Source organism: Seriola lalandi, unplaced genomic scaffold, assembly GCF_002814215.2.
Source record: "Seriola lalandi dorsalis isolate HSWRI2012SDOR001 ecotype SW California unplaced genomic scaffold, Sedor1 jcf7180002054440, whole genome shotgun sequence".
Classification (NCBI taxonomy): domain Eukaryota; kingdom Metazoa; phylum Chordata; class Actinopteri; order Carangiformes; family Carangidae; genus Seriola; species Seriola lalandi.
In genome coordinates, this window is record NW_019524993.1 from 419,315 (window position 1) to 445,904 (window position 26,590).

Consider the following 26,590-nt stretch of genomic DNA (forward strand, 5'->3'; position numbering starts at 1 on the left):
ATTCATGGGCCCCAGAGGATGAATCCTATATGATCATAATGTTCACCTGACATTTCCTGTAGCACCATCGTTAGGAGGAAATGGTCATGTATTTCCCCTTCTTTCCCCCACTTTTTATAGATTTTTCAGGCCTTGTGTTCGGAGGAGACTGTAAGAACTCAGTTTATTTCTGACCTCAATTTGTTGTTGTCAGACTTTTACAGAGGTTGAGGGTGTAACAGTTTCATTAGAAGTTCTTTGGATTGTGCTCAGAATATAACACCCTTAGTATTGTTCACATTGGCTTGGTGAGATGAGTCACTTCCTCCATTTGCCAGTAAATGACTACAGGGTGAGACTGGACTGGTAACGCCTCTTTGCAGCTCAGGTTACACTGTGCCGCCTCCTATGTGAGATAAGCACAGTTGTAACCTTTGCTGTCACAATAATGATGATGAAAATAATCCACATAAGACACAGATGTTTTAAAGGAGTTTGAATTTATGAATTTATATTATGCCTCTATAGTGCGCAGATAATAAATCTACATAGTTAATGAAGATAAGCTGAAACTGTTAAGTCAGTACATTCCCTCTGACTTGTTATGACATGGTTTGACCTGCACACTCAGATTGTCTGGGAACCCTTTGTGGTAAAATACTCATTGTACAAAACCAAACTCTGATGGGAAATACACAATGATCAAAAGGGATGCCTTCCTTATAATTAGATCAGTGAATTTCTATAAAATATCTATGATTGTGAGCTAAAGAGTGATGTTCCCTTCTTAGAATATTTAGACAAATGAACATACACGTAATCCATTTGTTGATGAAGATGCAGCTAATATCAGAAAGAGCAAGTGAGTGGGCATTGAGTTGAATTACTTTATCACACATATTTACACGCGTGAGACAGGAACCTGTTTTTTTTTCACCCATTATTTCTAATCTCTTTAATTGATCTTGTGAGCATGTGTGGTGTTACAAACCCAAAGTTGTCTGTCTTAGAACTTAAGAAATCTTTAAGTTTCTTCAAACCCTTGATATATGTCCCTTGTTCTGATGAATAAATCAGAGGGTCAGTTGACAAATGGAAGAACAACACAATAAAATAAAGTGTCTGAGAAAGTCTTGGTTACTCGGCTATATTATGTAATCACTGAGTGAAGATTAAAGGTTACTCCCTGTAGGTATTCTTATTGACACATACTGATGTACATCATCCCATCCCTTTCAAAGATGTTTGTTTCATGATGTTTATTTTTATCATTTTCCATGTTCGTCAAGGGAGCGTTAGACCTTTTTCTATGCCTGTGCTCATTTGCTGCTTCACCCTTGAGAGGCATCAATCATTCATCAAAAGCAAAATGAAGCCAGTTGTCTGACAGTAAACACTCTACCCCAAGTTAATTAAGCCCAGTGTGCCAATAAAATCAGCAAAGGCTAGCTTTGCACTCGAGGAAAAACAGAGTTTCAGTCGGTGCTGGTGTGGAGTTGGTTATCACAGCAGTGGTTTGTTTCTCTTTGATGCAAGCTTACTGATCTACTGATGGTGTTGGACCTTTAAGTAGAAACATACTTTATTTTGACACATTAGCCATCTTTACAATAATAGCAATGTTCATAAGAACTTAAGGTGTGCTTTTCTGTGAACTGGTGACATATGTTTATGTAAAAAAATAAAAAGCCTTACATTTTTTCACAGAGGTGTTGTTGAAAGTATAAACTTCCAACTGTCAGTTTGCAAATATGTGCAGGCAGACCTACTCATTTAAAAGCCAGTTAAATGTAAAGCTAATGCAATATTTGACACTTTACACTGTATTCATGTGGAGAGGTTTGCATTTAAAGCAGCAGACACCTACATTGTTTTGCCCACAGAGACCAGGGGGGGAAACATGCGTGGAGACTCAGGAAAGGCAGGAAAGGCCCCAGGTAGCCCTAACGGAGTTAAAGCCCATGTTGTGGACAGACCTAAGTGGTGTGTTACCTTCTAGATTGTGTTAATGTGCCCACAGTGTTTAGCCAATGTCTTGAGGGTGAAAAACTTGGATGAGAGGTCCCTCAAAATACTCAGAAAAAATGGAAATTTGAACATGTACAGTACATTTCCATCCGGGCATCTCCTTCTTCTGGTGAAGATCATGCTCACTCTGCTACTGAGCGGAGAGATGGGGAGATGTTTTTGCTTGCTGCTTTTTCTAAAGTCAAGAATGATCTTTCAGTCTCAGTTTTCCCCAACTTGACATTGAATGTCACAGCCATTTTTTAATTCACATTCTTTTTATACACAGGAATGAAAAATTAAAACCTGTCCATGTTTAAATTAATAAGCACTCAGCTGCTCTGCAGTGACACCTCAAAGTGACTGAATGTGCATCCAAATTCCCCGGAGTGAAAGATCATTTTAACTTGAGTGACACTCTTTCATTTGACTGGACATGAACAAAACAGATACGCCCCCATTGTGTCATTTGAGCCCAAACTCTGCCATAACATCCACTGAACTGATTTCAGAGACAGGCATATGAGGAGAGCTGTCTCTGGACATTTCAGTGTCCTCTGTGACACGTCTGCTGGCGCTCCTGAAAGGTCTGATTTTTTCATTTGAATATTTTATCTGAATTATAATAATTTTACTATACTTTATTATTTCAAATATAACTTTATTCAACCTCTATTCTATATCATGCCATCAACACTATCTAGCAGTTAATCTTTACATGTACACTAATCCCTGTTATGTAGTATCCTGGTTTTAACCATATCCAGGGTATGATGTAGAACATAATCTGGTTATTCATATCAGGTTACTGTTCATTTGTGTCTTCGATGCCTCTAGATTACAGTTTCTGTCATTTCTGTACTGAGGAGCAGGTGTTTTATTATGAGACTTTCAATTATGGCCGTCCTGACCATGTTTTCGAGCATAATATTTATTTATATTTTAATCCTCTTTGCTTGCCCTTCCAGCTGGTGGCACCCTAAGTGACTGCCTAGCTGGCTTATGCCTAAAGCTGGCCCTGAGAAGTCATATATCTGGTGAGAGGTATACTACAATGATTTAAGTTTAAAGGGGCGTTCATTGTTTAAAGGAACCATAAAGACTATTTAATTATGAAATAATAAATCGTGGAACAACCGAGAGTTAGTGATAGTGTAGACCAAGACCAAAGGAAAGCACTGACAGAAATGCAAAATGACTGTGTTACTTTGCCAGAGGGACAACAGCAAGTTCAGCAAGTAATAAAACTATGGCCTTTGTAATTGGCCTGAGGGAGGAAAAGAATGAGGGTAAGTCTGGAGTCTCCAGACTTTGATGAAATAAAGATGAACTCTTCAAACGTCAGACCAAGTGCTCTGTCGAGTGGGAGCATGTCGCAGCATCCGTCTCGCACCAGCATTACCTTCGATTATCATGGTACGAGTGTTATGCTGTGAGAAGGCTTTTTGTTAGCAGGTAGTGATTTATGATAACAGTGACACCCTAACAAGTTATGACAATTCTTCATAGGCCACTCTCCACTCCAATACCATGAAATTCAGTAAGTTTAATACTTTTGATGTCATAGTATATTCTATACTATATTTAATAAAAAAGAAAAATTCACAAAGAGAATATGTCAATCATGGGGCTTAATAGGAGACAATTTTTATTTATTTATTATTTTAGCCATCACAGAAGAATAGAAACGATTGTTTGAGTTAATTAAAGATGATTTCCAGAAAAATACTCAACACTATACTTCCAAAAGCAAAGCAGAGAGAAAATGAGAAAATTAACAAATGCCTCATGAAAACTTGTGAATTGCTTGGTAAATCTTGGAGCCAGTAGATGGTGCTACAGTGCTTCCTGCAACATTGTCTACTTTGTATAGTCAGTGGAAGGCAAAGGCATCATTTGAGGTCATAGAACTGAATGTAAAGGTCAATGTAAAATACAGACAATAGGCTTAAAATGTCTTTGTGATGAGTGGAGTGCTGTGGAAATAGTCTATGAGGCTTGTGAAAGGGAGGCATGATTCATTTTTCTTTAAAAATATCTGCACATTTGTTCTAAGTCAAAAGTTTGTGTTCATGTCCTGACTAATAATCCCAAAATGATTCGTATTCTAAATCTATCCTAATTTATGAATCATTTAATCATAATCATGGCTATGCCAAGTGAGAATTAAATATTTGAGTTATACTGAACTGAACCTGAGAACGTTTGTTGAAATGTTATGCTGGTTTTCTGGTTGTCTCCCTGCAATTCCCTGCTTTTCCTGTCTGTATAGTGTGACTGTCAAATGAAAGCAACAAATAAAAAGTTAATGGTGATATGTAGTTTATATATTTTGCCTTGCTCTTTAATACTACTTTACTGCCCAATTTGGACATAAATTTCAAAATAATGTATAGTTCACAGCAGGATCTAAGTAACATTTGTACAGCTGTGGCCTACTGCATTTGAACACACAGTATGTGTCACGTTACATATTTATTAAAAGATGTTATAAATGTGACCATACATAAGTTGAGGCCATAAGCCGCAATTCAGGCAAACCATAGTAATGGATTTCATTTTTTGGACCAGCTTACTTTTGTTTTATTGCTTCTAGATCTTTAATGCTGTGAAATTGTGTGAGAGAGACCCCCTAAAAACACATACACATGCAAACAGATATGTCTGTGAAACTAAAAATCCAGCTGACATTCATGAGAAAAAAACTATGTGTGCAGCTGATCTTAGTCATAGATTTGTATTTCCTTTCTTTTACAGAACTACTGTTACTTTACTCCTTTACTCTTAATCTCACCTAATGTGCATATATGAGCATAAACATACTACAGGGGCATACAAACCCTTCAGGATTACTAGAGCTCCATACCTAATGGGTCAACAAGTTTGGAAATCATCCATTAAGGAATCAGGACAGCAGGGAAAAAAATCCTCTTTGGAATGCAAATTTAATTGACTGAACTCTCGGCATACAGAACATGAATCACATTAAGAACAACCATGGCTTGTCTGAATTATTCATACATAGTGGCCTATTGAATCCCCTCCCCCAGGCACCCCCACCCTACAGCACAGTCTAGGTTCTGTCAAAAACTTATAGTGCTTCCCTGACTTCCTCCTGCTGTTGCTGCTCTCATAAGCCAGGTTTATCTAAGACATGGCTCTCATTTATTACATGAGGGTTCCCATGCTCGCCATCTAATTGGCTCTTATTTGTTGCTGATGGAGTAGCTCATACATGGCAGAAAGGGCGCGTGGCCCACAGATATTGCAAATTAACATACAGGACTCCCAAACTTGCTCGTGCTGATTGTGTTTTTAATATTCTGAGCACACATTGCATGAATATGCTGAGGTAGAGCTATGGTGGCTGTCCTGTGAGCCAAATTGTGTTGGGCTTGAGGGACTGTCTGAGTCATCAGTGACAAACCCTGTGTCTGATTCCAGCTATGCTTACACTCTGGCTGGGTTCTACCTGGGGGCCTGATGGTATTAGCATGAGATTTGTTGGAGAGGAGAGCGCTCCCTGGGGAGAAGTTAAAGTGTTTTCTCTGTAAGAAGCAGAAAGTGGAAAAAAGACCAAATACTGAACATCCAATTTTGTGAGTCATAAAATCAGCTTTGTATCACGAAATATATTATTTTTTATATCAGTGATCTAGATGTAGGTGCACACTTATGCAGCTGTTTTTTTTCAACCATTTCAACAAACCTCATCAGCACTTATAAGTAATGCAAATGCTATTATTTTTGGTCATTTGATCCACTATTTTGGCCCAGACTGAAATATCTTAATAACTGTTGGGTGCGTTACCATTAAAATCTGTACAGATATTCATTGTCCCCAAATGATGAATCCTAATGACTCTGGTGATCCGGACTTTTCTTGTACCACTACCATGAGCTTGACATCTTTGGTTTTAAGTGAAATATCTCAACAAACTATTGTTTTGATTGCAATGTAAATGGTACAATACAAGACAATACGAGACAGTTTCATGTGCAGTATAACCAATTCTCCAGAGATCCACTTTCAGAGATCTTGAGAGTCCAGGGCATATTGAGTAGGATGGACACCAGCTGTCATGTGCACTCTACCTATGACCTTGTTTGGGACAGTGTCCTTACCCATCTAGCCATCTTGCAGCCGGAAGGTGCTCATCCCCAAAATAGCCTATAGCCAACTAATCCAGGTGACAATACACTGTATAAAGCCCTGAGACATCGTTGTGGAACAGACAATTTCCTTGAAAAATAGAAGAGGTGCTTCCTCTCCAGTATGAAACCAGTCAGTGTAATGTACTGTCTGCCTTGGGTGAAGTCTGCTGGCATCATTCTGTAAGGACAAAGAACTAATGTACTGGGCAGCAGAAAAACATCGTCCCTCAACATCCAAACAAGTAATAAAGTCATTTATCAAAATCAGTGTGGCACTAGCGCTGAAGCTCAACACTCTCATCTGAGTCTGAAGAAAAGGCAGCCAATGGAGGTTTATTAGCTGTTCAATGAGAGCTTATTGCTGCTCTCATATCAGGGTTCAACAAACTAACAAAGAAATGATACAGCAACAGTCTTAGAAAATAGAGTATTCATGCCACAACTTATTTCTTCGACCGAATTTAATGCACCTAGCCACTTTTGGTTACAAATAATTGTGCAGGACAAAATCTTACTTAATAAAAATATGTATAATGGCTATAACATAAACATAAATAAGAGCTAGATGAATTATCGTGGCATGTAACGAGAATTAGAAGGAGCACAGAATATCCAACACATCAGATATCAGCCCTTTCTGCACAGTACACATTTTGAAGTTTACCATTACTGTCACCGTGGTCTTTTGCTTTTCATATTTTGCCATTTTTATGAACAATTTCAGAATTGCATTCAAAAAGGGTTGATGGCCTTCTCATTTCATGTCTTTTTGCGGCTCGGTGCGCTGTATGTCAGGAATCAGTATTGCTTTTTTTACTGGACTGAATTCCATAGGGTGCTGATAATAGTTCCGCCAATAATATGTTGTGTATTCAGAGCATGAAACAATAACAATGAATGAATTTTACTGTATCAAGGACTGTCATGCAGAAAACATTCAAATGGGTCTTGGTTTTCTATGAAATCTTAATGGAAAAAAAAAGGGAGAAAAAATTGCTCCAAGCAGTGTCACTTCATCACTTACAAGCTTGAAATCCCATGCTTAACTCTACTAAATAAATAAATAAATAAATGAATAGATAAATAAATAAAAGGACTTTAAGGGTTTTACTCAGATACCGAGGATGTTACCCTGAGGGGAGTTATCACTCATGCATCCCCTAATGACTAAATATGAAGAACATGAAGGAGCTTATTTTATTTTGTGATTTGACATTCATATTTCTGCACACGCACGCTGCCTCTAACAATCAACGAAACACTGAAAATGTACTCAAACTATTTAAATACTGTTCTCTGGTTTCCACTTTAATCCTCTGAGTAGAAAGGTAGTGCACGGCAGATGAGTGCACTGCATGTTTGGACACAGTAACCGCTTTAATCATATAAATATTGATTAAATGTATTGGCATTTGTTCTACCTTGCTGGGACGGGCTGAAGAAGCCACTCAGCATTAACTAATAAACTGAACCAGGCAGAAGTTTTTGAAAAAGCGCTGAGATCTCAGGCTGTTAAAAGGGTCAGACCATCACTCAATCACTCACTCCCCTCTGTTAGATGGTCTTTTCACCAAATGCTGAATATTCATTATACCTGCAGTGTACACTGGAGTCATCAATATTGCTGATGCTGGTTTATGGCAGGACGGAAATAGCCCTGGATTTTGACATTTACAAAATGTATGCTACGTTACACACCATTTCGCTTGCAGACCATGTACTATAGAAATTATACAGTAGCTGTTGTGCTTCACGATACTGCTTATTGTACGTAGTGTCAAGATGTATTATGTAAATCGGCATCAAATTATGGAAATTATGTTCATCCTCTGAGATCCTTAAACACATATAATCGTATGATATATTAAATATATCAAAGCATTTTCATTGAGATTAGGATTATGGGGTTTATTTTAGTTTATGCCACTTTAAAAAAAAAAAAATCTGAATTAGCTTAAAAAAACAACTATTATTTAAAGAAATTATTGACTTGTCAATGTTTTTTTTATTGAATACATCTGTCGTTCTTCCTGTCACTCACCCTGTTTCTCTGTGCAGGCTGAGATGAATTGGCACTGATAGGTAACTCCCACATGGTACAGGCTTTGGTTTTGTTCCTGGAGTGCGTTACACGTGTTGACAGATGTCTCCCAGCATAGACTCAGACAGGGATAGATCCCAGTAGAGTGGAGTGACAGGGTGAGGACTCAGCTGAGCAGCTGGGAGACAAACTCCATTCAGGCTGAGGTAATGTGACCAGGCCTGAGACGTCTGCTCAACACAGGGAGAGCTGGGCCATGCTCCTGTCTGCCTGTCCTGGTGCTCAAGTCTGCTCCGGGAGCCACTGAAGTCCTGTCTGCAGTTTCAGCACTGTCAGCACAGATCACAGTCATTGTAACCATGTCTGAAATTTACCTGCACCCTCAGTGATTTGTCAACACAAACCTGAGAGTATCAACACAAGATGAGGAATTCAAATGTACACTGGGCAATGATAAATTCTAGACATGCAATACATCAATACAATTTGAGTGTATTTGAGTTAATCATTTGTACTTCATATATCCCCTGAAACTGCAGAAGTACAGAGTACAAATACCCCATATCGGGTAGTACAGTATATACAATTACATAGAAAAAGTCCCAAAAACTGTATCTGCATGTGACTGTGTACACCATACAGTAAACCCACCTTTCAGCTTCATATGAAATGATTTTCTGTCAACACTAAATGCACGATCAAGGACAGGCTTATTAGGTTGGCACATAGGCAATAATCAATATCAAAGATTCAAGGAGACTCTGGCAATCAATTCCTCATCTTCAAGCTCAGAAGATCAAGGCCCCCTTCAGTACTCACATTCTCATTCAATATCATGGGAAGAGGCCGAAACTTAATTATTTCCCTGCAAAGTGTTGAGTTAACGTGAGTCAACATCGAATACTATTTACTCTCAAGAAATAGGTGTCTGGGAGAAAAATAAGACCGGTGAATTTAGGATTTGTTTTTTGACTACACAGTTTTGATTTATCACATTTAATTTCAGTAGCCTATCAGCTGTTTACTGTTAGAGAAGAATTACATTCATTGTAATCTCAGAACCTCAAGGTAAATGATGGTAATTATTACCTAGCAAGAATTGCATTTTAGATTCAAGGCATATGTCTAACCACAGTCAGTAATAGAAATATGTGTAAAAGAGTTCAAAAAGAAATAAAGCTTTATATTACAAATAAAAGTCTACGACTATTAAGATATTGAGGAACTAGGCAATGTCTTTGCTTAAAACTGCAGTAGGATACGTGCACAAAATATTTCTTTTTAAGCTCACAAAACGTATTTTTCATACCGGATGTGATCTTCTTTTCTCTGACAAGTTGGTAACATTTCAAGTCATTAAATACTGCTATTGCTATGTCAACAGCAATATATAATGACTTGAGATGTTACCAACTTGTCACTCATTCTAAATACAGTACATTTTGTTCGGTGTGATGTAAACTAAAAGCTTCTAATGAAACTGCTGTAGTTACAATGAGATAATGACAAACATCTTATGTGAAGTAGCAAATGAATCCGTGAAGGAGGAGGCTGTGATGGTGTCACACAACATGTAGCATCCTTTAGATCAGTGCTATCACTGTGGGTTGGCTTCACAATGACACTATTGTGTCTGCAAGATTTTGTGTCACTTTCGATAGCTATCAAGTACACGCTACAGACTCTGCCTTACTCATCCTTATGAGTTCAGTTGGCACAATACACTGTTTGACAGGATGTGAAGTTGTTCTCAGGCACTGTGTTATGCTGTTGGTGTGGTATGGCACTGACTTGTCATTTCACTTGTGGTCTGATTTTGTGGATGTTCTATGCTTGCAGACATCCATGCAGTGTAGCACGGAGACTGCTGCAGACTGCTGTCTGTATTTTTATTTTTTACCAAACAATTCTGTTGTGAAAAAGGGAAACAGTTGGAAGGACGCCCTATTTCATAACATTTAAGAATGCCACAGCAAATCCTGAGCCATAGAAACTAAATGTTCCATGGTTGTGTGATCAGTACAGACCACCTACGTCGTGCCTACTGAGCACTGGATCTAATGTATATGAATGCATCCATCATGCTGCTGTTCCACCTCACTGAAAGCCAAAATGTTTATCAAGACAAAATTGTACTTTAATTTCATTTGAACTTTTTATTTGGCTTGATCTGCTTTTTTATCACCCATAAATCCCACGAAATGCCCAAACCAACAGTCATTTCAAGTATTGTCTATGTAGCCAGAATCGGATATAGCTTACTCCTCTGCTGAATTACATTTCCCTTCATTACAATGAACATGGGCAGAGTAGCTTATTTTGAGTGGATCCCATATACACTGTCCTGCTGCCGTAGGTGCTACCAACACTACTCACTGTAGCATACAGCATATGTGGCAGAAAATAGTCCCCATCAGATTTAATTTTATTCCTGTTTGAATATTGCTCAATAAAAACCTCTGTGTGCGGCTGTTTTTAGGAGACTATTTAGCTCTAAATAATGAGACCACACAGCATATTTGTTATCTGTTTTTATAAGATTTTGTACGGTGGCCCTGAGGGGTCAACAGAATGCAAAAGCCACAACACAAGAACAAAAGCGACAGCGTTTGCATTCTTACTATGGCTTTGTATTTGTGTTGTGGCTTTTTCACTTGTGTTGTGGCTTTTGCATTGCGTTGACCCGTCTGGGCCACCATAGTTTTGTCATTAGTAGGAACTGGAGCTGAGCGGCATAGATGGAGTATGTCAGGAAGTATGGAAAGATGAACTAACATGTTGTTTTTGGTGTTTTTACAAAATCTATTGACAATGACAAAAGAATGAAGAACTGCCAGACTTATCCCTCAACTAATTTGTGACACAGGGGCTGTCACAATGGGGACATGGTTTGAGTTATGTTTAAACTGGTAAGGACAATGGAAAAATGCAAATGCTTTATTGTTCATCATATTTATCTAATACCCCCCAAACACCACCAACTCTAACTTCATTTTATAACCATCTTGCCTTTCATTATTGGCATGGTGTCTAAAGCTTCTTTTGAAATTAAGAATAGGATAAATTGCTGTAAAGGACTGCTGACATACAAGCGGCAAATCATGTTGCTGCTGCTGAGAAACTAAATGCATCTGGTAGAAAAATCTTGTTCCTGGTGATATTAAAAATAAACTCACATCAAACTAATCCCTCTGCTGTCTGTTGTTGCTGAAGCTTGTTCATCAGGAGGGGGGTGAATCCACTGGGACATTTCAGGCTCATGGATAATCAAACCCTTTTTGCAGCAATGTGAAACTAATGTAACTGAAACAATAGAGCGCAAACACTTTGGTACAGAAAAGTGGCCACATTTGGACGATACATCCACCTCTCTTGGTAAAGAATTTAGTAAATAAATGTCCTCTATGTTCTTGTTCATTTTCTTCCTCTGTTTTACTAAACATAACCGTAAGGCATGATGCTACCACTCCTGTCAGTTTTATTTCTTCTTAACACCCTCTCGCTGCTCTGTGATTTTCTGTTCTTGTTGTGATGTGATATCTTTTCTTGAGCTCTCGGGTCATTTAAACACCAGCAGGCAATTCAAGCAGGGTAAAAGCAGTAGGTTCCAACAAAAGGGCTACAGGTGTTTAACATTTTGGTAATGAGAGTTTACACAATATATCTAGCAAGCGAGATAGTTGAGTCATATTTGATATTGCATGTTTTTCTAAATGGATATGTATTTTTTCATTCAGGGTAAAACAAACCATAACTGTTTGATCCTTTTCAGCATCCATGTGCACATGCTAACATTGTATCTCCACCAGGTAGCTCTCCTCAGACATGTCATTTAGAAATATCAGAATTAGAAATGGGACATGGGACAACTATTTTTCTTTTGTTTGTGGACAGAGTATTATGCAACCACACGTTCCAATAAAAATAGTGCAAAAATATAAAAAATAAAAAATAAACCCCCCCCCCCCCCCAAAAATAGATGGTTTGTGGACATTTTCCATCATTTCCCTTTTGCAAACTGCCCATGATACAGGATGGAGGTTCTGTAGGTCCCCGAATGAGAGGGGTCTTTTAAATGTAAGGAATTCAGTATAAAGAAAGAAGTGTGGTCAGACTAATTAAACTGGTGACTTGTGCTAATTGCATACCTCCACGTAACCTTTTAGTTGAACCCCATGTTTACTCGATTCTGTCCCATAAGAATTCCAAATTACTCACTCAGTTTACTTATGAATATTCAGTGAACGATGCCAAACACATTCAGATGAAAAAGTTATATATTAGTTAAAAATGTTTTCTCTGCTGTGACAAAGGCATCATTGTGAGACAATCTGCGAAATTTCTACCATATAGCTGCAAGCACTTAAAAACCTGACATAAACATTTGTTCTTCATGAGAGATTTAGAGTTCATATGAGTTCAAGGCATTAGGCTCCAGTGGAAGCAGTGAGTAAACAATCTTGTAATATGACTAACAGACCAACTGGGTGTAGTGAGAGGTTTGCAGGCAATCCTGATGAAAAGTGGAAAGTGATTGCCCCTACAAAACTGAATGACACCTTGGTATATATATATACATATATATATATATATATATATATATATATGTTTTTTTTTACATTGAAGTAAATTTTTCTCATCTCCTCCACGGGCATAATGTGTTTTTGCGGTGTTAGGTCAAAAGCTGCAACCTAATCTGAAACTGGTTCAGCACCTCCCACTCATTTTGTTGTTGTGACTGAATCAGCCTCCTTCGATTAGGAGCTCACAAGTCTCCCCGAGTCTGATGTGCTCCATTAGCTCTCTAATGATCCTCTCCAGTTTGAATTAAGAATCCACTGTATGTGTCAAAAACAGATGTTTATCGGGATAAAAATCTCATAATGTCATATATCATAATACAGCAGTCACAGGGAACATTTTAATGCAAAATGAGCACTTTTACATTTAAGCGAAAAAAAACAACTGTATTTTTACTTAAGCAGGATTTTAAATGCAGGGCTTTTACTTTGTAATGGAGTAGTTTTACATTGTTGTAGCCTGTTTGTACTTTAATTTGAGTAAAAGATCTGAATTCTTTTCCACCATTGGCTGTTATGGTTGCGCATGTTACCGTAACATGCTGATTATAGTGCTGGAGTGGACAGTATTGGCAAAATGGTAACTAAGAAGAAAAAGGGGCTCATATTATGTGTCATTCTGAAAATAAACCTCATTCATCTCATTTTCAATAGCTTGACCCTAAGTGAGACCATGCTGAAAGATAAAATTTATCTTTGTTACACTGTGTTGATTCTGTTGCAGTGGAGACAATTTTCAGTCAGCCCATTCATGAAACACAGCTGCAACAGTTTGCAGTCTAGAGAAAACTAGAGTAACAGACTAGACAAACTGCATCATATCACCATCCTACTACCTGGTACCATGTTCAATAGGAGCCCGTCACTGTTGTAATTCAGTTATATCCAAAATCATAAAACATCCATCCATCCATCCATTCATCTATTATCCATCCCGCTTATCCTTGCATGGTCGCGGGGGGTGGGTGGGGGTGTGTGTGTGTGTGTGTGTGTGTGTGTGTGTGTGTGTGGGGGGGGGCAATCCCAGCTGACAGTACCCAGTCCATCAAAGGCCGACATATAGAGACAAACAACCACTTGCATACGCATCCATACCTATGTGCACTTTAGAGTCGCCAATTAACCTAATGTGCATGTCTTTGGACTGTGGGAGGAAGACAGAGTAACCGCAGAGAACCCACGCAGGCACAGGGAGAACATGCAAACTCCACATAGAAAGGCCCCAGGACCTGTGGGAGTGTGCAGTGCTAACCACTGCGTCACCATGCCACCCTAGTCACAAAACAGCCTCTTATAAATTACATTTATTTACTACTAATTTTTGTTTTTAATGTTTTGAGAGAAACGGCATTGCTTTAGGATTATGCAGAGGATTACAGATGTACCACAGTTTTGTACTGCACAGAAGTTGCTGTAGGCTGTGCTGTGTCACTGGAAAAATTTGTAATGTAAGTAGCATTTTAAGGTTGTAGATGGTTGAGGTGGAGCAAATGTTTGGAGGGTATTGTCATAATTGATTAGTCTCCCAACTATTTTCTCATTTGATCATTTATTATATAAAGCAGTGAAAATGTACAATCAGGTTCCTATGTGATGTGATATTTGTCTGACTAACAGTTCAAAACCTTCAAAATATCCAACTTATTATAATGTTAAGACAATGAAAAGTGAAAATTCTCACATTTATGAAGTGGGAACCATCAAATAGTTGACAAATAAGACGTACATGTGCTCATTCAAATCTTAGTGAGTGCAGCCTCAACTACAGAGACTCAGTAATGCTGAATATTGTCGGGGTGATCCTGGAAAAGATGCTTGACCGAGGTGAATCTGTCCATTTTCTAACCATTTATCCAGGCCAGGAAGAAGAGTGAAGTGAGGAGAACTGTCAGATTTTGTCCCATCAGCATGTCCTGACTGAGGCTGCCCCATTGTCTTCCACCATGGGGTGATTTGATTTGGAGCTTGAACCACTTCAGCTGGCGTATCTCAGCGTGGAGGAACACTGGCTGGATGCCAAGGTCCCCTGAAATTGCGAATTCCTCATTCTGTCAGTCAGAGTATGACCAGCTCTCTTTCGGAGGCATCTCATTTCAGGTGCTTGTAGAGATGATGGTAATAACAACGATCGGTCAGTAAATCAAGAGCTTTGATTTGTGGTTTAGCTATTTCTTCACTACCAAGGTCTGATACCAGGGTAGGTGGTGCTTGAGTTGCCAAACAGTCATACGCCACGGCTATCAATCACACAATTCCTCTTTCTCCTCATTCATGACCTTGGGTGACCCCTCTAGCTGTGCAAATACTGCCAGCATTAGCCGCCTTACCTGTAAGTCAAAGAGCAGGGCTCAGCTGCAGTGTTTATATTGTGCAGGAGGCAGTTGAAGTTGAAGAACATCTCTGCTCTCTGGAGTCACTGCAGTCTCACAGTGGTAAACACAACACTGACCATCCATCATGTAACAAACATTGCACCTGTTTGTGAGTTGGCATACAGACTGTACACATGCTCGTGGGTGTTTCCCCTCATGTTTTTTCATTAGCATTAGCATTTCAAACAGCTTCAGCATCTTAAAATCTGTCACATCTCTTCTTTCGGGAAAACAAGATCAGAGTTGCTCACCCCTGTGTCTCATGCCGCTCAGGTCATTTGTTTTCATTGAGGACGGCAGAGTGAGAAGCATATTAAAGAAGTGATTGTTAACGAACTGTTTTGAGTTCACTCCAATGACTCCCTGGCCCTGAATATAAAAGAGGCCAGAGAGTTATGCAAAGTGTTCAGATTTGTTCTCTGGGTAACGATCAATCTGTGCATTCTCCTTACCTTTGCATCTATATTTTGAAACTCCCTTGTCTGAATTTTGCATTCCTGCTTTGTAGAAGATTTTGTTTCCCTGTGAGCAGTTAAACGGACTGATAACTAATTGGAAATTGTCCCAGTCAAGGAATACTGGTTACCCCTTTTTTTTTATGTAACAAAACGAGGAGGGCTCAACTACATTCAATACTGAGGGTCTTTGATTTTGATGCTCTGCCATATTGTACTTTGAAGCCAACATTTTGCGAAGTATAGATGCCATGGTAGCAAAACTGTAGCAAAGCCAGTTTTAAAACATGCTGAATTTACTATACTGTGTTTAACTACCTCATCTTATCTCATGTAAGCATTTGAGATATGTCTTTTTATACAGTAAAAAAAAATTTTTTTCACTTTAGACTACAAAATGAAAACTAAAGGCTGGATTTGGAGACGTGAAAGTGTCTTGTTCAATTTCTGGCCGATGTTTGCAGTTGTGTAGAGTCTGCTTCATGAAAGCAGCAGCTAATTACACAATTAGAGCCTGGGACTGATGAAGGAGAGCTCAAATGCACATTTCACTGGTGGATTTGTGTGAGATCAGCAACGTCAGTAAAGAAATTAAAATATAAGTGCTGATGATGAAACAGAAATAAGTAACAACATTCACTAAGGTGACAATTAAGTCATTTGAGCATCTTTTACCCCATAAAATTATAAGATCAGCCTGCGGTTGTAAAATTACTGCAGTGTTGACCAAAGTTCAAAGGGAATGAAAATGAGATTAATGACATTAAAAGGAAAGATTTCTTTGCTGGCATTTGATCTAACCTCTAGAAAAAGGGCTGATCTCTTTCTGTACCCTGTGACTGCACATGTTACACTCTGTCTCCCCTTTGTCATGTTCTTGACATATCTCCCTTCCCTTTCCAATTAGCACAAACCTTAGCTCAGCTGTATGAAAACATCGACCGATCTGAACCGATTCCCAAACCTGTCATGCTCTCGCCTGAGCTCCACTGAGTTTAACTAATAGATCCACTTGTTACAGGCATTGACCCAGGCACATTTTATGTTCACAGATTAGCTGTTTGCTGATTGAAAAATGCTTATTTGCTGTAGAGAGTTAGATGAGAAGATCGATGCCACTCTCATATCTGTCCATATAATATGATGCTATAGCATAGAGACTGGAAACGCGGGGTAACAGCTTGGCAAGGGTAAACAAATCTGCCTACAAGTACCTGTAAAACTCACTAGTAAACAAGATATGGTTTATAATGCAGCCATTGTATCATACAGGTATTAATAAAATACTAATGCATTTTAGAGGGAAGAAGAAATAAATAAAAATAGTTATTTTTGTAAATACAGGGCACAGCAGTGAATGACATAACTGAAGTTTTGGAAAAAATGGTGTTAACAATCTTCTTGTTGTGCAAGGGGAGAACAGCCTCACAGAAACAGATTTTTTTTAAATTTTTTTTGCTAAACTTATCAATTCTTGTTCAAGAGAAATGTGCAAAACTAAACCAGTACATTACAACCCACATACCACATTATTCCCAACTTCAAATTTATTTATTTTTTCCTCTAAAATTCCCAACTGTTGCCCATGGTCTTCTTTCCTTCTTCCGCTGTGCCTTTAAATATCATTTGGATACTTAAACATGGACAGTATCTTTTTAGTTCCTGATTCAAAATTACAATGTAAATCGCAGGCTCACGCCACATTTCCAGAAATATCCTCTATATGATTATGCGAGACTTTACCTAGAATGACGACATCTGCAACATAGGAGCAATCTTCTTTTTCCATCTCACACAACAAACATAACCTCTGTTTGGTGAAACAGGAAATGGATTTTTAAAAGTCTGTATAATCCATAAGACAGCTGGTCGGGGGTTGCTGTCTTGTGAAGTGAGAAGTGGTTCAAAAAGTAAAAAATTACTGAATTGTTAGATAGAATTCTATATCTGAGTTTCAATATGGCAAGCAATCTGTTTTTTGGAGGCTCATCTAAATGGGTTCTGTGAGGACATTCAGGCTCAGACTATTGATGGATTTTCTCCTGTAATATACAGAGGATTATAGAGAATTGTGTTGTGTACTCTTGATAAGTTAAGAGCCAGGTGGTCATAGAAATGAGCTTCTCTCCTTCTCAAGCACATACCACTAGATCATTGCTCTCCATCTGCTTGACAGATGCCGTTTGCCAGAAATGATTAATTTTCTACCGAGGTCAGCATGTTTGTTTGGATCTTCAGACATCAAACAAATGATAATATGAAAATATCATTCAAAATGAAAGCTACAACTGATTTATTCTGCTTCAAATTAGCTAATGTCTCCTATCAAATGCAGTAATGCTCTTATCTTAAGCCATGCTACATATTTGTCTGTTTATTCAGACTCATTTCATGCAGCTGTTTTTTTTTTCTACAGTGCGTATCAGTGTGTTATGATGAACCATTGTGTCCAGAGATGTCACTCACAACATGGTGCACTGCATTCCCCAAGTAGAAGTTAGAAATAAGTAGAAGTATAAAGTAGAAAAAAATAGGAGGCTACTTGCAGAAAATGTACTTATGGTTGCACACAGACACAGTGAACAAGGCAGACAGGGACAAACAGATTGATTGATAGATTGTGTGAGACAGGTGCTGAAAAGCTGGCAAGTCCTGCGTCTCCTCAGCATTCAGGAGTATAAGTTCAGAATCACACACGCTTGAAAGTGACAGTCGTCACATGTTTTTGATTCATGTGAATCCAAAAAATAGTTGACACATCTCTGATGTCCCTAATCTTCATTAAACCACAAAGCTTTGATGCATATGCTATGCAGAGCTCTTTGTGTTTACTTAGACAAACTGAAATCTCTCAGAGAAATCTAAATCCAGAGGAAGAACAGAACCAGGATAATCTTTAGCTGTGGAAGCGTTCATGATCAGTTCCTCTGTTTGGCAGGATCCTGTATCAAATGCAGCTCTGTGCACGGGAGGACAAGAATAGGAAGAGAGTTTTGCTCCAGTGCTCACAAGATGTCTCTCTCAATAGTGCTGCAAGAGTAACAGAGAAGAGTCTAAATCCAGATTGCAGTAATTAGACTTTGCTGGAGTGTACAGGATGTGAGTTCATGGACTTCAGCCTTTTCTTCTCATTCATGAAAGTGGCTGTCTGAAATTTATGTCAGTGGTGTCAGGGGTGGGTATTGTCAGTGAGCAGTGACAAAGTAGACTATTGTTGTCACAGTCAAATGAACCATAAATATGTGTCTTATGTATGTACAGATGGAATCAGCCTTTGAGGCATGATTAAATTTTGATTAACCCATGCTGCCCCAGGCTCTCTTTGTTCCTGTGTGGCCTGACAAGAAGGCCTTCACTGGTTCGAATGTTTCTATAACTTCTGTCTTCAGAATAGGTTTATACAAACTATAAAAAGGGGACAAAAAGGACAGAGTAGCAGTAATGCCAAAAATACAATTTGAAGAACCCTGTATACTAATACTATACCTCAACAAACTGAGTTGACGCTGACGTGTAAATAGATAATGAGTGACAATATAAAACATGGTTGTAATAATATAAAATATGCCTTCTAGGAGAAGTTACGATTGTTGCTGAAAAAACTGTACTTACACTGTACTGCTTACAAGACATTATTATGTGTTAGAAACAAACTATTAAATGTTTGCATAGAGCTTATAAATGCTAAATAGTGGGACTTAAAGTAAAATGTTACCAAATTTCCCAGAATTTCTTTTCCTTTGCAAACTTGTTTTCAAATCTTAAATACTTGTCCACTACCAACAATGAAAGTTAAAAGAAAAACAACCTTTAAAGTGGCTTTAACCAATAAACCAATATTTTATAATAGCATTGTATCAAATGACAATCGGAAAACACAGCAACAATATGAAAGGGTTCGTTTGTAATGATGAAAAATGAGAATTATGACTCAAATCTGCAGCTTCCATTGGCTTTATGGAGAATTATTATGAGCTTAGCTCATTAACTACAACTTAGTAGTATTGCTCTCATAGTATTGTGTACAGCGATCATTAGACAGGTGCTTACAGCCAAACCCAATTTTTACTACCTGCTCAGGACTAAACAGCAGGCAAACAGTGAGCAACTAACAGCTGGTGAACATATTGTAGCTTTCATTGGTTGAAGAACCAGATATTTCACTCAGGAGCTGGTAGGGACCAAAAACAGAGCTAAAAGAGTAAATGTTGGATTTACTTTTGCCAGGTGGCCAGAAACACAACTCCAAATGAATGATAATGTTGCTCAGTAACTGCTTAAAGGTAATGAAGTGCTAACAGATTAATTCTGCTTCCCCCAAATGGCCAAAAAAAGTCAGTCCTTGCAGATTAAAGAACCATTTATTACAGTTTTTCAGTCAAAAACTCAGCTAATCTGATTTAGCAAGACTGAGTGGGTGAAGTTTGATTGGATGTGATTGACAGTGTTTTGTCAAGGCAAGCACACACATGTCATGTTGTGATTCACATGTTGTTTTCTGTAAAATATCCCAAACTATTCTGACCTTTAAACAAAGTCAGAATAGGAGTGACTGTGTGTTGGTGTATTATGGCTGTATTTAGCAACAGTTATGAATCAATGAAGCATATATTCAGAATAACTGAATTCATCTCCAACGTCCGAAACAAGTGCTTCAATTAGGAGGCATTATTTGAAGAATAAGTGTGAAGAGGGAACATCTAGTTGTTGCACCACCAGCAGGATCATACATTCAGAAGGTTTGACTCAGCCTTTTCTTTAAAGTAAGTAAATCAAGATTATGAACAGTAATTGATTCAGTGACAGCTGATGCCAACTTCAAAAGAGGGATAATGCACACAAAGGCTTTCCGGAAAGGAAGACAGATTTAACTTCAGGAAGAAGTTACTAAAAGCTAAAAGCAAATAGAATCCAGATAATACAGTCAATACCCATTTTCACAGTTTAATCTGATTTATAGGCTTCCTCATCGAGCCTCATCCATCACTGTCAAAAGCCAGTTAAATTGTAATGGATAAAATGCCACAATATCTACATCCTCTTACTTGTTAACACTTACTGAATATGACAAGAGTAGTACATGTATAGTGGGATCCCAGCTGCTCGGCCAATGAGCCCTATGACTTTTTTTTCCAGGGTTAATAACTTAGTTGACTGGCAGATACAGAAAACTGAACTATGTAATACTCAGGCTCATTGTTGTAACTGTTTTGCAAACAAAATGACTAACAAGGACCTGTAGTATTAGTATTAAACTGGGAAAAAGAAAAATATGTCTGATAAATTCATGCAAGTAGATTTTAAAGCTGCAATGATCAACATTTCACATCAACAATCAATTAAAATATTGTGCATTGTGAAATGTGTTTTACCCTCTACAGAGAAATAGCACTTGACTCTGTAGCTTCCTTCAGCTCTACGAGGTGTTTTAACTTCTTTCAGCTCATGGTTTTGGTTTTCCAGCCTACCACTCCACTGTTAAGGTTCAGTCTCACTGTTCACATCAGCATCGTTTCCACCTGCAAAATGCAGCAGTTTTAAGTGAATAAGATCAAACACACTCTGAGTGCTACCCGCACAGCACTAAACAGCAGACAGACACAGTAAGCGATGAGCTGGTGAACAGAGTGGAGCATTTAGCAACTAAACGGCCAGATTAGATTCGTCAGGTGGCCAAAAACATGACTCCTGTGAATGTTAATGTTGCTCCATAACTGCTGTCTGCGATCAAGTGTTCTGTCATTGTTGTGTTTACCACTTGTTTTTCCCCCCACATGGTAATGAATGAAGATCTTGAAGTTAAAGTAGAAAGTTATTTGTCATTCATCTTATTGATTAAGTGATTAAATTAATTAAGGCAGGTTGTATAAAACTGCATGATTTGATCCATTTTCACATTACGATTATTAGCATTTCTATTTTTTTTTTTACAGTATTTAAAACACTTGGAAGAGAAGTTATTATTTGCTAACTGTAAGTGAAAGTATCAAATGATGTCTAATTTTATGTGACTACATTTTAAATTATACGGACTGTGTGATGACTGTGAGAATTTTTGTGAATGTTTTTACACTACATTATCAACACCAGTAACTTCTGTGCGTGGCTGGTTAGAAATGATTTCCCCTTCACTTTCAGCCTTTTCATTATGACCTCAGACTTCCACTTCAATTTCCCCCTTGTCGAGAATTTTATTTCCGCTGTAGCGAATCCGCTCATTCGCTCCTTTACTTCACATACAAGCACAGACAGATACGCACAAAAACAAACAGATTTGTCAGCTGGTTCATTTGCATAGGTCAAAGCGTTCAGGCGTGACATAAAAAGGGCAGAGATTAAAGTTACATCTGCATCTGCGGGCAATTACATCCTGTCAGGTCTTTTCAGTTAATATGCTCACCTACGGTCCGACGCCTGGGGATATCTGAGAATATGCAGCGTAGGACTTGTAGCCATGGAAACACAGCCACAGCTGAGATTCAGTCTCGCAGAAAACAATTAACAGTGACATTTATCCACATGTGAAGCATTTTAGCTGGGTGGTGAGTGCAGATTTCACACCCACATGCATTGTTCTGATAAATCTGTTTTTCTACTTAAAATTTCCTTCTAACACTGATGGCTCGCTTTAGATTGTAAGTGAACAGTCATTTCATCTTTGGCAGGGTTTATGTTTATTTTCAACTGCTTGAGTATTACCTGATTGTCTTTCCGTGTGTGGTGTCCCATACGCCCTGTGCTACTGACAGCTTCTCCTCAGCTACCTGTGGCTCACCTGCAGGAGAGAGAACAGAGAAAGCTGCCTCTCTGGTTCCTGGGGGGCATTCAGATATTCTCACTTCTGACAAGTTGCTTCCTTTTGTCATATGGTATTCAAAACTCAGCTGTTTCCCCTGATCACACAGCGACTTCTGCCAGGAATATATCCCTCAGTGTTTTATGTCTCTGTGTCGGGGGCAGAATATAATGACAAGACATGATAGGATGCCTCTCAGAGCCGTCTCCCACAAGAGGCAAAGAGATGAGTTATAGAGAGAGAGAGCGAGAGAGAGAGAGAGCGAGAGCGAGAGAGAACTTAGATTTTATTTTAAGGAATAGTTTGACATTTTGGGGAACACGCTTATTTTCTTTTTTGTTGAGAGTTAGCTGGGAAGATTGATACTACTGTCAAGTTTGCATGGTAGAAATGAAGCTACAGCCAGTAACTAGTTAGCTTAGCTTAGCATGAAGAGATTGGAAATGGGGGAAACAGTTTGCATGGCTCTGTCCAACAGTAACGTTGTCGCTCTGCTTCCAGTCTTTATGCTATGCTAAGCTGAGCTAACTGACTGCTGGATCTGTACAGATATGAGACTAGTATCAAACTTCTCATCTAACAGAAAGAAAGCAAACTGAACTATTGCTCGAAAACATATGTGAGCTATATGAGCATTTTACCCATTTTTCCTGTCATTTACGCACTAATTATATTAATTATTAAATAGAGGAATAATAATTTTACAGATACTGAAATTTCCCTCTTAAACACAAAGTTGTTACTTCCTTATTCACTGATCGCTTGACATTGCCCCTTGTACTTGTTATAGTCCTATTATAGGTACCCAATAAATACTTCACTAATGTCCTTGATTATTATACTCTAATTTACATGAAGTGATCTCATGATTCACCTGAGCTACCTACACCCAAATGTTTCAAAAGCTTGTTTTAAAAAAACTTTGCACTCTGCACAAAAATAATTAAAACAATTTAAGGACAGCCACAAAACTGTTGGGAATCAAGGATACTTTCCTGGACATATTTTCACCAAGAGGCATTTCTTTTACTCAACAGTCAATATCCTGTTTCCCACAAATAGTACACAGTGCCTGTTTGGTTCAATTACGCATTTCTGCTATATACAAGGCAAAATCAGATCAGCATATCTGTAGAAGGTTTAAATTGAAGAAGGACTCTTCATAAAAAATGACAGTTGGTTCAGGAAGGAAAGAGATGAACCTGTTAAAAATCAGCATTTAATTCCCACAGCAAGGTAAATAACTGTAATTTTGCAAATGCTAGATCTCAAAGGCAATACAGATATATTATCACCCCGGCTTCATTGAAATCAGGACAGTACTTTTCTGAAATATTGCATGTGAGTCATACTGAGACAGAAACAGCTCCACAGCTCCATCACTGTGGGATACAGTTGGATGTATCTTTTACTCCAGATTTACAGGGAATTTATGTCTCTGCTGTGTACTCTGTGCCAACCTGAAAAAAAAAAAAAAAAACCTCCTTATGTCACTCTGTGGCACCAAATGATGTGCTAAATCAACAAGGGTGATAAATGTATGTATGATAATAGAATATTAAACAAATATACATATACAGATTCCCCATCTACAGTCATTTTGAAGCTGAAAGTAATGTTTGGAAAGTGCACCAGCGGGCAGTCAGGACAAGAGTTCAACTAAAAGAAGATGCAAGTAATGTGCATGGGCATTCATGGGAATTCTTTTGTTGGATTTCTTTCATTCAAAAGTTGGGCATGCAGAGGCGCTCTTATTGCATATATTAAGATGTGTTAGTCCTTTTGATGAAAGTGGGTTTCCATGTATATTTAATGCCATGGTTTGCCGAGCTCTGCTTGAATATGGATGGTAATGAGGACTGGCATGTTGAAAACAGGCTGTGCTACTCGTCTCCTCCCAAGGTGCACACAACAGTCAGAGCAGAAAGCCACGCTGTTTCTCAGCTTCTGCCCATGCATTTGTCACTATAAACTGAATACATCACTTCCGCGACTCTGCACTTTCTAAATGGTGTGGTACGTGCATGTACATTAGTCTGTATGTGTGCACAATATTCAATGAAAAGTTCCTTTCAAAGGCCAAAGCTACGGTGGCTCTGAGTGTTCAATACTCTGCAACAGAAGAAAATACATGCACAAGCAAATGAAGAAAGCATCACCAATTTGACAAAAGTGCACAACAAAATGTGCTGCAAATATCAACAACCAAGTTAGAAATACAGAAATGCACAATATTTTAAACAATATAACATGTCCATGGATTTTGCCCCCTATCACTTACACGGGAAACACATTGCGAAGGTACATCTTAATAGCCGGTCCGACCATGAGGAGCAATCACAGCAAACAAAACCTGTTTCATCTGTTCACATGGCCACCTGGCTATTGTTTTAAGACAGATGTGATGTGATGTGTAAGTACGTGTTTTTCCTAATGTTGCAGTGTATTGAACTCTTGGTTTAAAATCCAAAATCTATTTGGGATTGACGGCAGATTCCAGTCCTTTCAATTTCAATGACAGGATGACCCTCTTTGTTCAGACAAATTGTGCCTTCAACAACAAAAGAAAAGAGGCACTTGCACTCAGTAGTTTACATCAGTTGTTTTACTGTTATATATTACAAATATTTGAAATATTTACATTTAGAAAATTATGTATTGTTTTCAGATTTATTCCAACATCTTCCCACAACTGTAGAGCTGAATCGCATAATAAACCTACAAACCTGAGACACTAAAAGAAAATAATTACAGCAGGGACAGGTTCAGAAAGCTTGCTACACAGTAGCAAATATGAACAAAGTACAAAAACATGAACCTATTACATTTTTTAAGTCAACGAAAATCTGACTGTACTGTATTTACCACAAAATATACTAAATATACTACCTTGTCAAATCTGCAAAATATCTGCCAACTATGGCTGATCCTGTAGGCAAAATAAAATGTTTAACATTTATGATGTGATGTCGACCGCTCATCAGTGGACATTGTGGTGCTCAAAATGAGCTTGCTCAACCACGCACCGTCCTTTCACGCACGCAGACACACACGCATACACATGTGCACACACTCACAGAAAAACCCTCCAAAAAAAAAACCAAACACCCAACTTCATCCAGTCCGGTGTGCTATTCACTCAGGTGTTGCTTTCAGCAGTCGATCACAACGAGCTGCTAAACAACACGTTTGTAATGAACCATTTCTGTCCAGTGCATTTCTGCAGTGCCAGTTGGTATCCAAACTCATTGTCACTGCTCGCGACAAGCTCTAGGCATCTCTTTGATTTCTTGTTCTGAATGGATCCTCCCTGAAAAGATAAAAGCAGGATGGTTAAAATTGTGCCGAGCTCCCGAAGAACAATTTGTGTGCACAACATAACTTGCTTCCTTTTAAACCCACACTGCTCTGAACAGATATGGACGTGAGCTGCTGCTAAGCTCTGGGGCGTTTTGGCTGATTCACACTACCATCCTCATTGGGCCCACCAGATAGCATCAACATAGTTTCAAGGCAAAAACAACAATGCAATTGCCAGTGAAGTCATTAGCTTTCTTCCAAGATTGAAAGAGAATACTCAGGATGAACAAACTGAATCAAAAGAGGAAAAAAAAGACAAACACAAAACAGAGCGACAGGGACAAAAACATCTGGTACTGATGTAGAAAGACAGCTCAAATCAAATTTCTGAACCATTACAATAATGTGTAAAATAGATTATTTAATCAAGTAATTAAGTATTTGATTTATGGGAAAAATGATTTGTACAGTTGTATAGTAATTGGACAGATATGCATGAAATCAAATAAAATGTATGTTTAACTTCATGTATATCTGTCCAATTACTTTGGAACCCCTAAACTTTGACTGTCCGAGCACTTATGGTCTGGACTGTACGGAGTGTGAAGGAAGAGCATAAACCTTTATTGCAAAATGAAAGTAAGGTACAACAAGTTACAAACTTTAACATGACAGATGTTGCCAGTCTGAACAGAGTGAGCACATCAGCTCAGCAAAAAAATGTTCTAGCATGTCCTGATGAAATGAGGCAGGATTTTCTCATTACAGTGTCAGGACTGACAAAGGGCAAGGGACTGAAGAGGAGACCATCAACATTCACACACAGTGTGGAGAGAGCTGAGAGGAGAGAGCTCTTTCAGTACTACTAGGGGAATGCAGAGGGACGTGGGAGAAAAAAAAAAAAA

The 26,590-nt window shown here is 38.4% G+C and overlaps 1 protein-coding gene across 1 annotated transcript in view; it reads right to left on the reverse strand.

The window, feature by feature from the left end:
• Positions 1-23,588: 23,588 nt before the first annotated feature.
• Positions 23,589-26,590, reverse strand: part of galnt18b (UDP-N-acetyl-alpha-D-galactosamine:polypeptide N-acetylgalactosaminyltransferase 18b) — a 77,314-nt gene continuing 74,312 nt past the window's right edge. Inside the window, exon 11 of the mRNA XM_023410822.2 lies at positions 23,589-25,695. Within this exon, the coding sequence (XP_023266590.1) occupies positions 25,549-25,695 (147 nt within the window). The 3' untranslated portion in view covers positions 23,589-25,548. The remainder of the gene's footprint in view (positions 25,696-26,590) is intronic.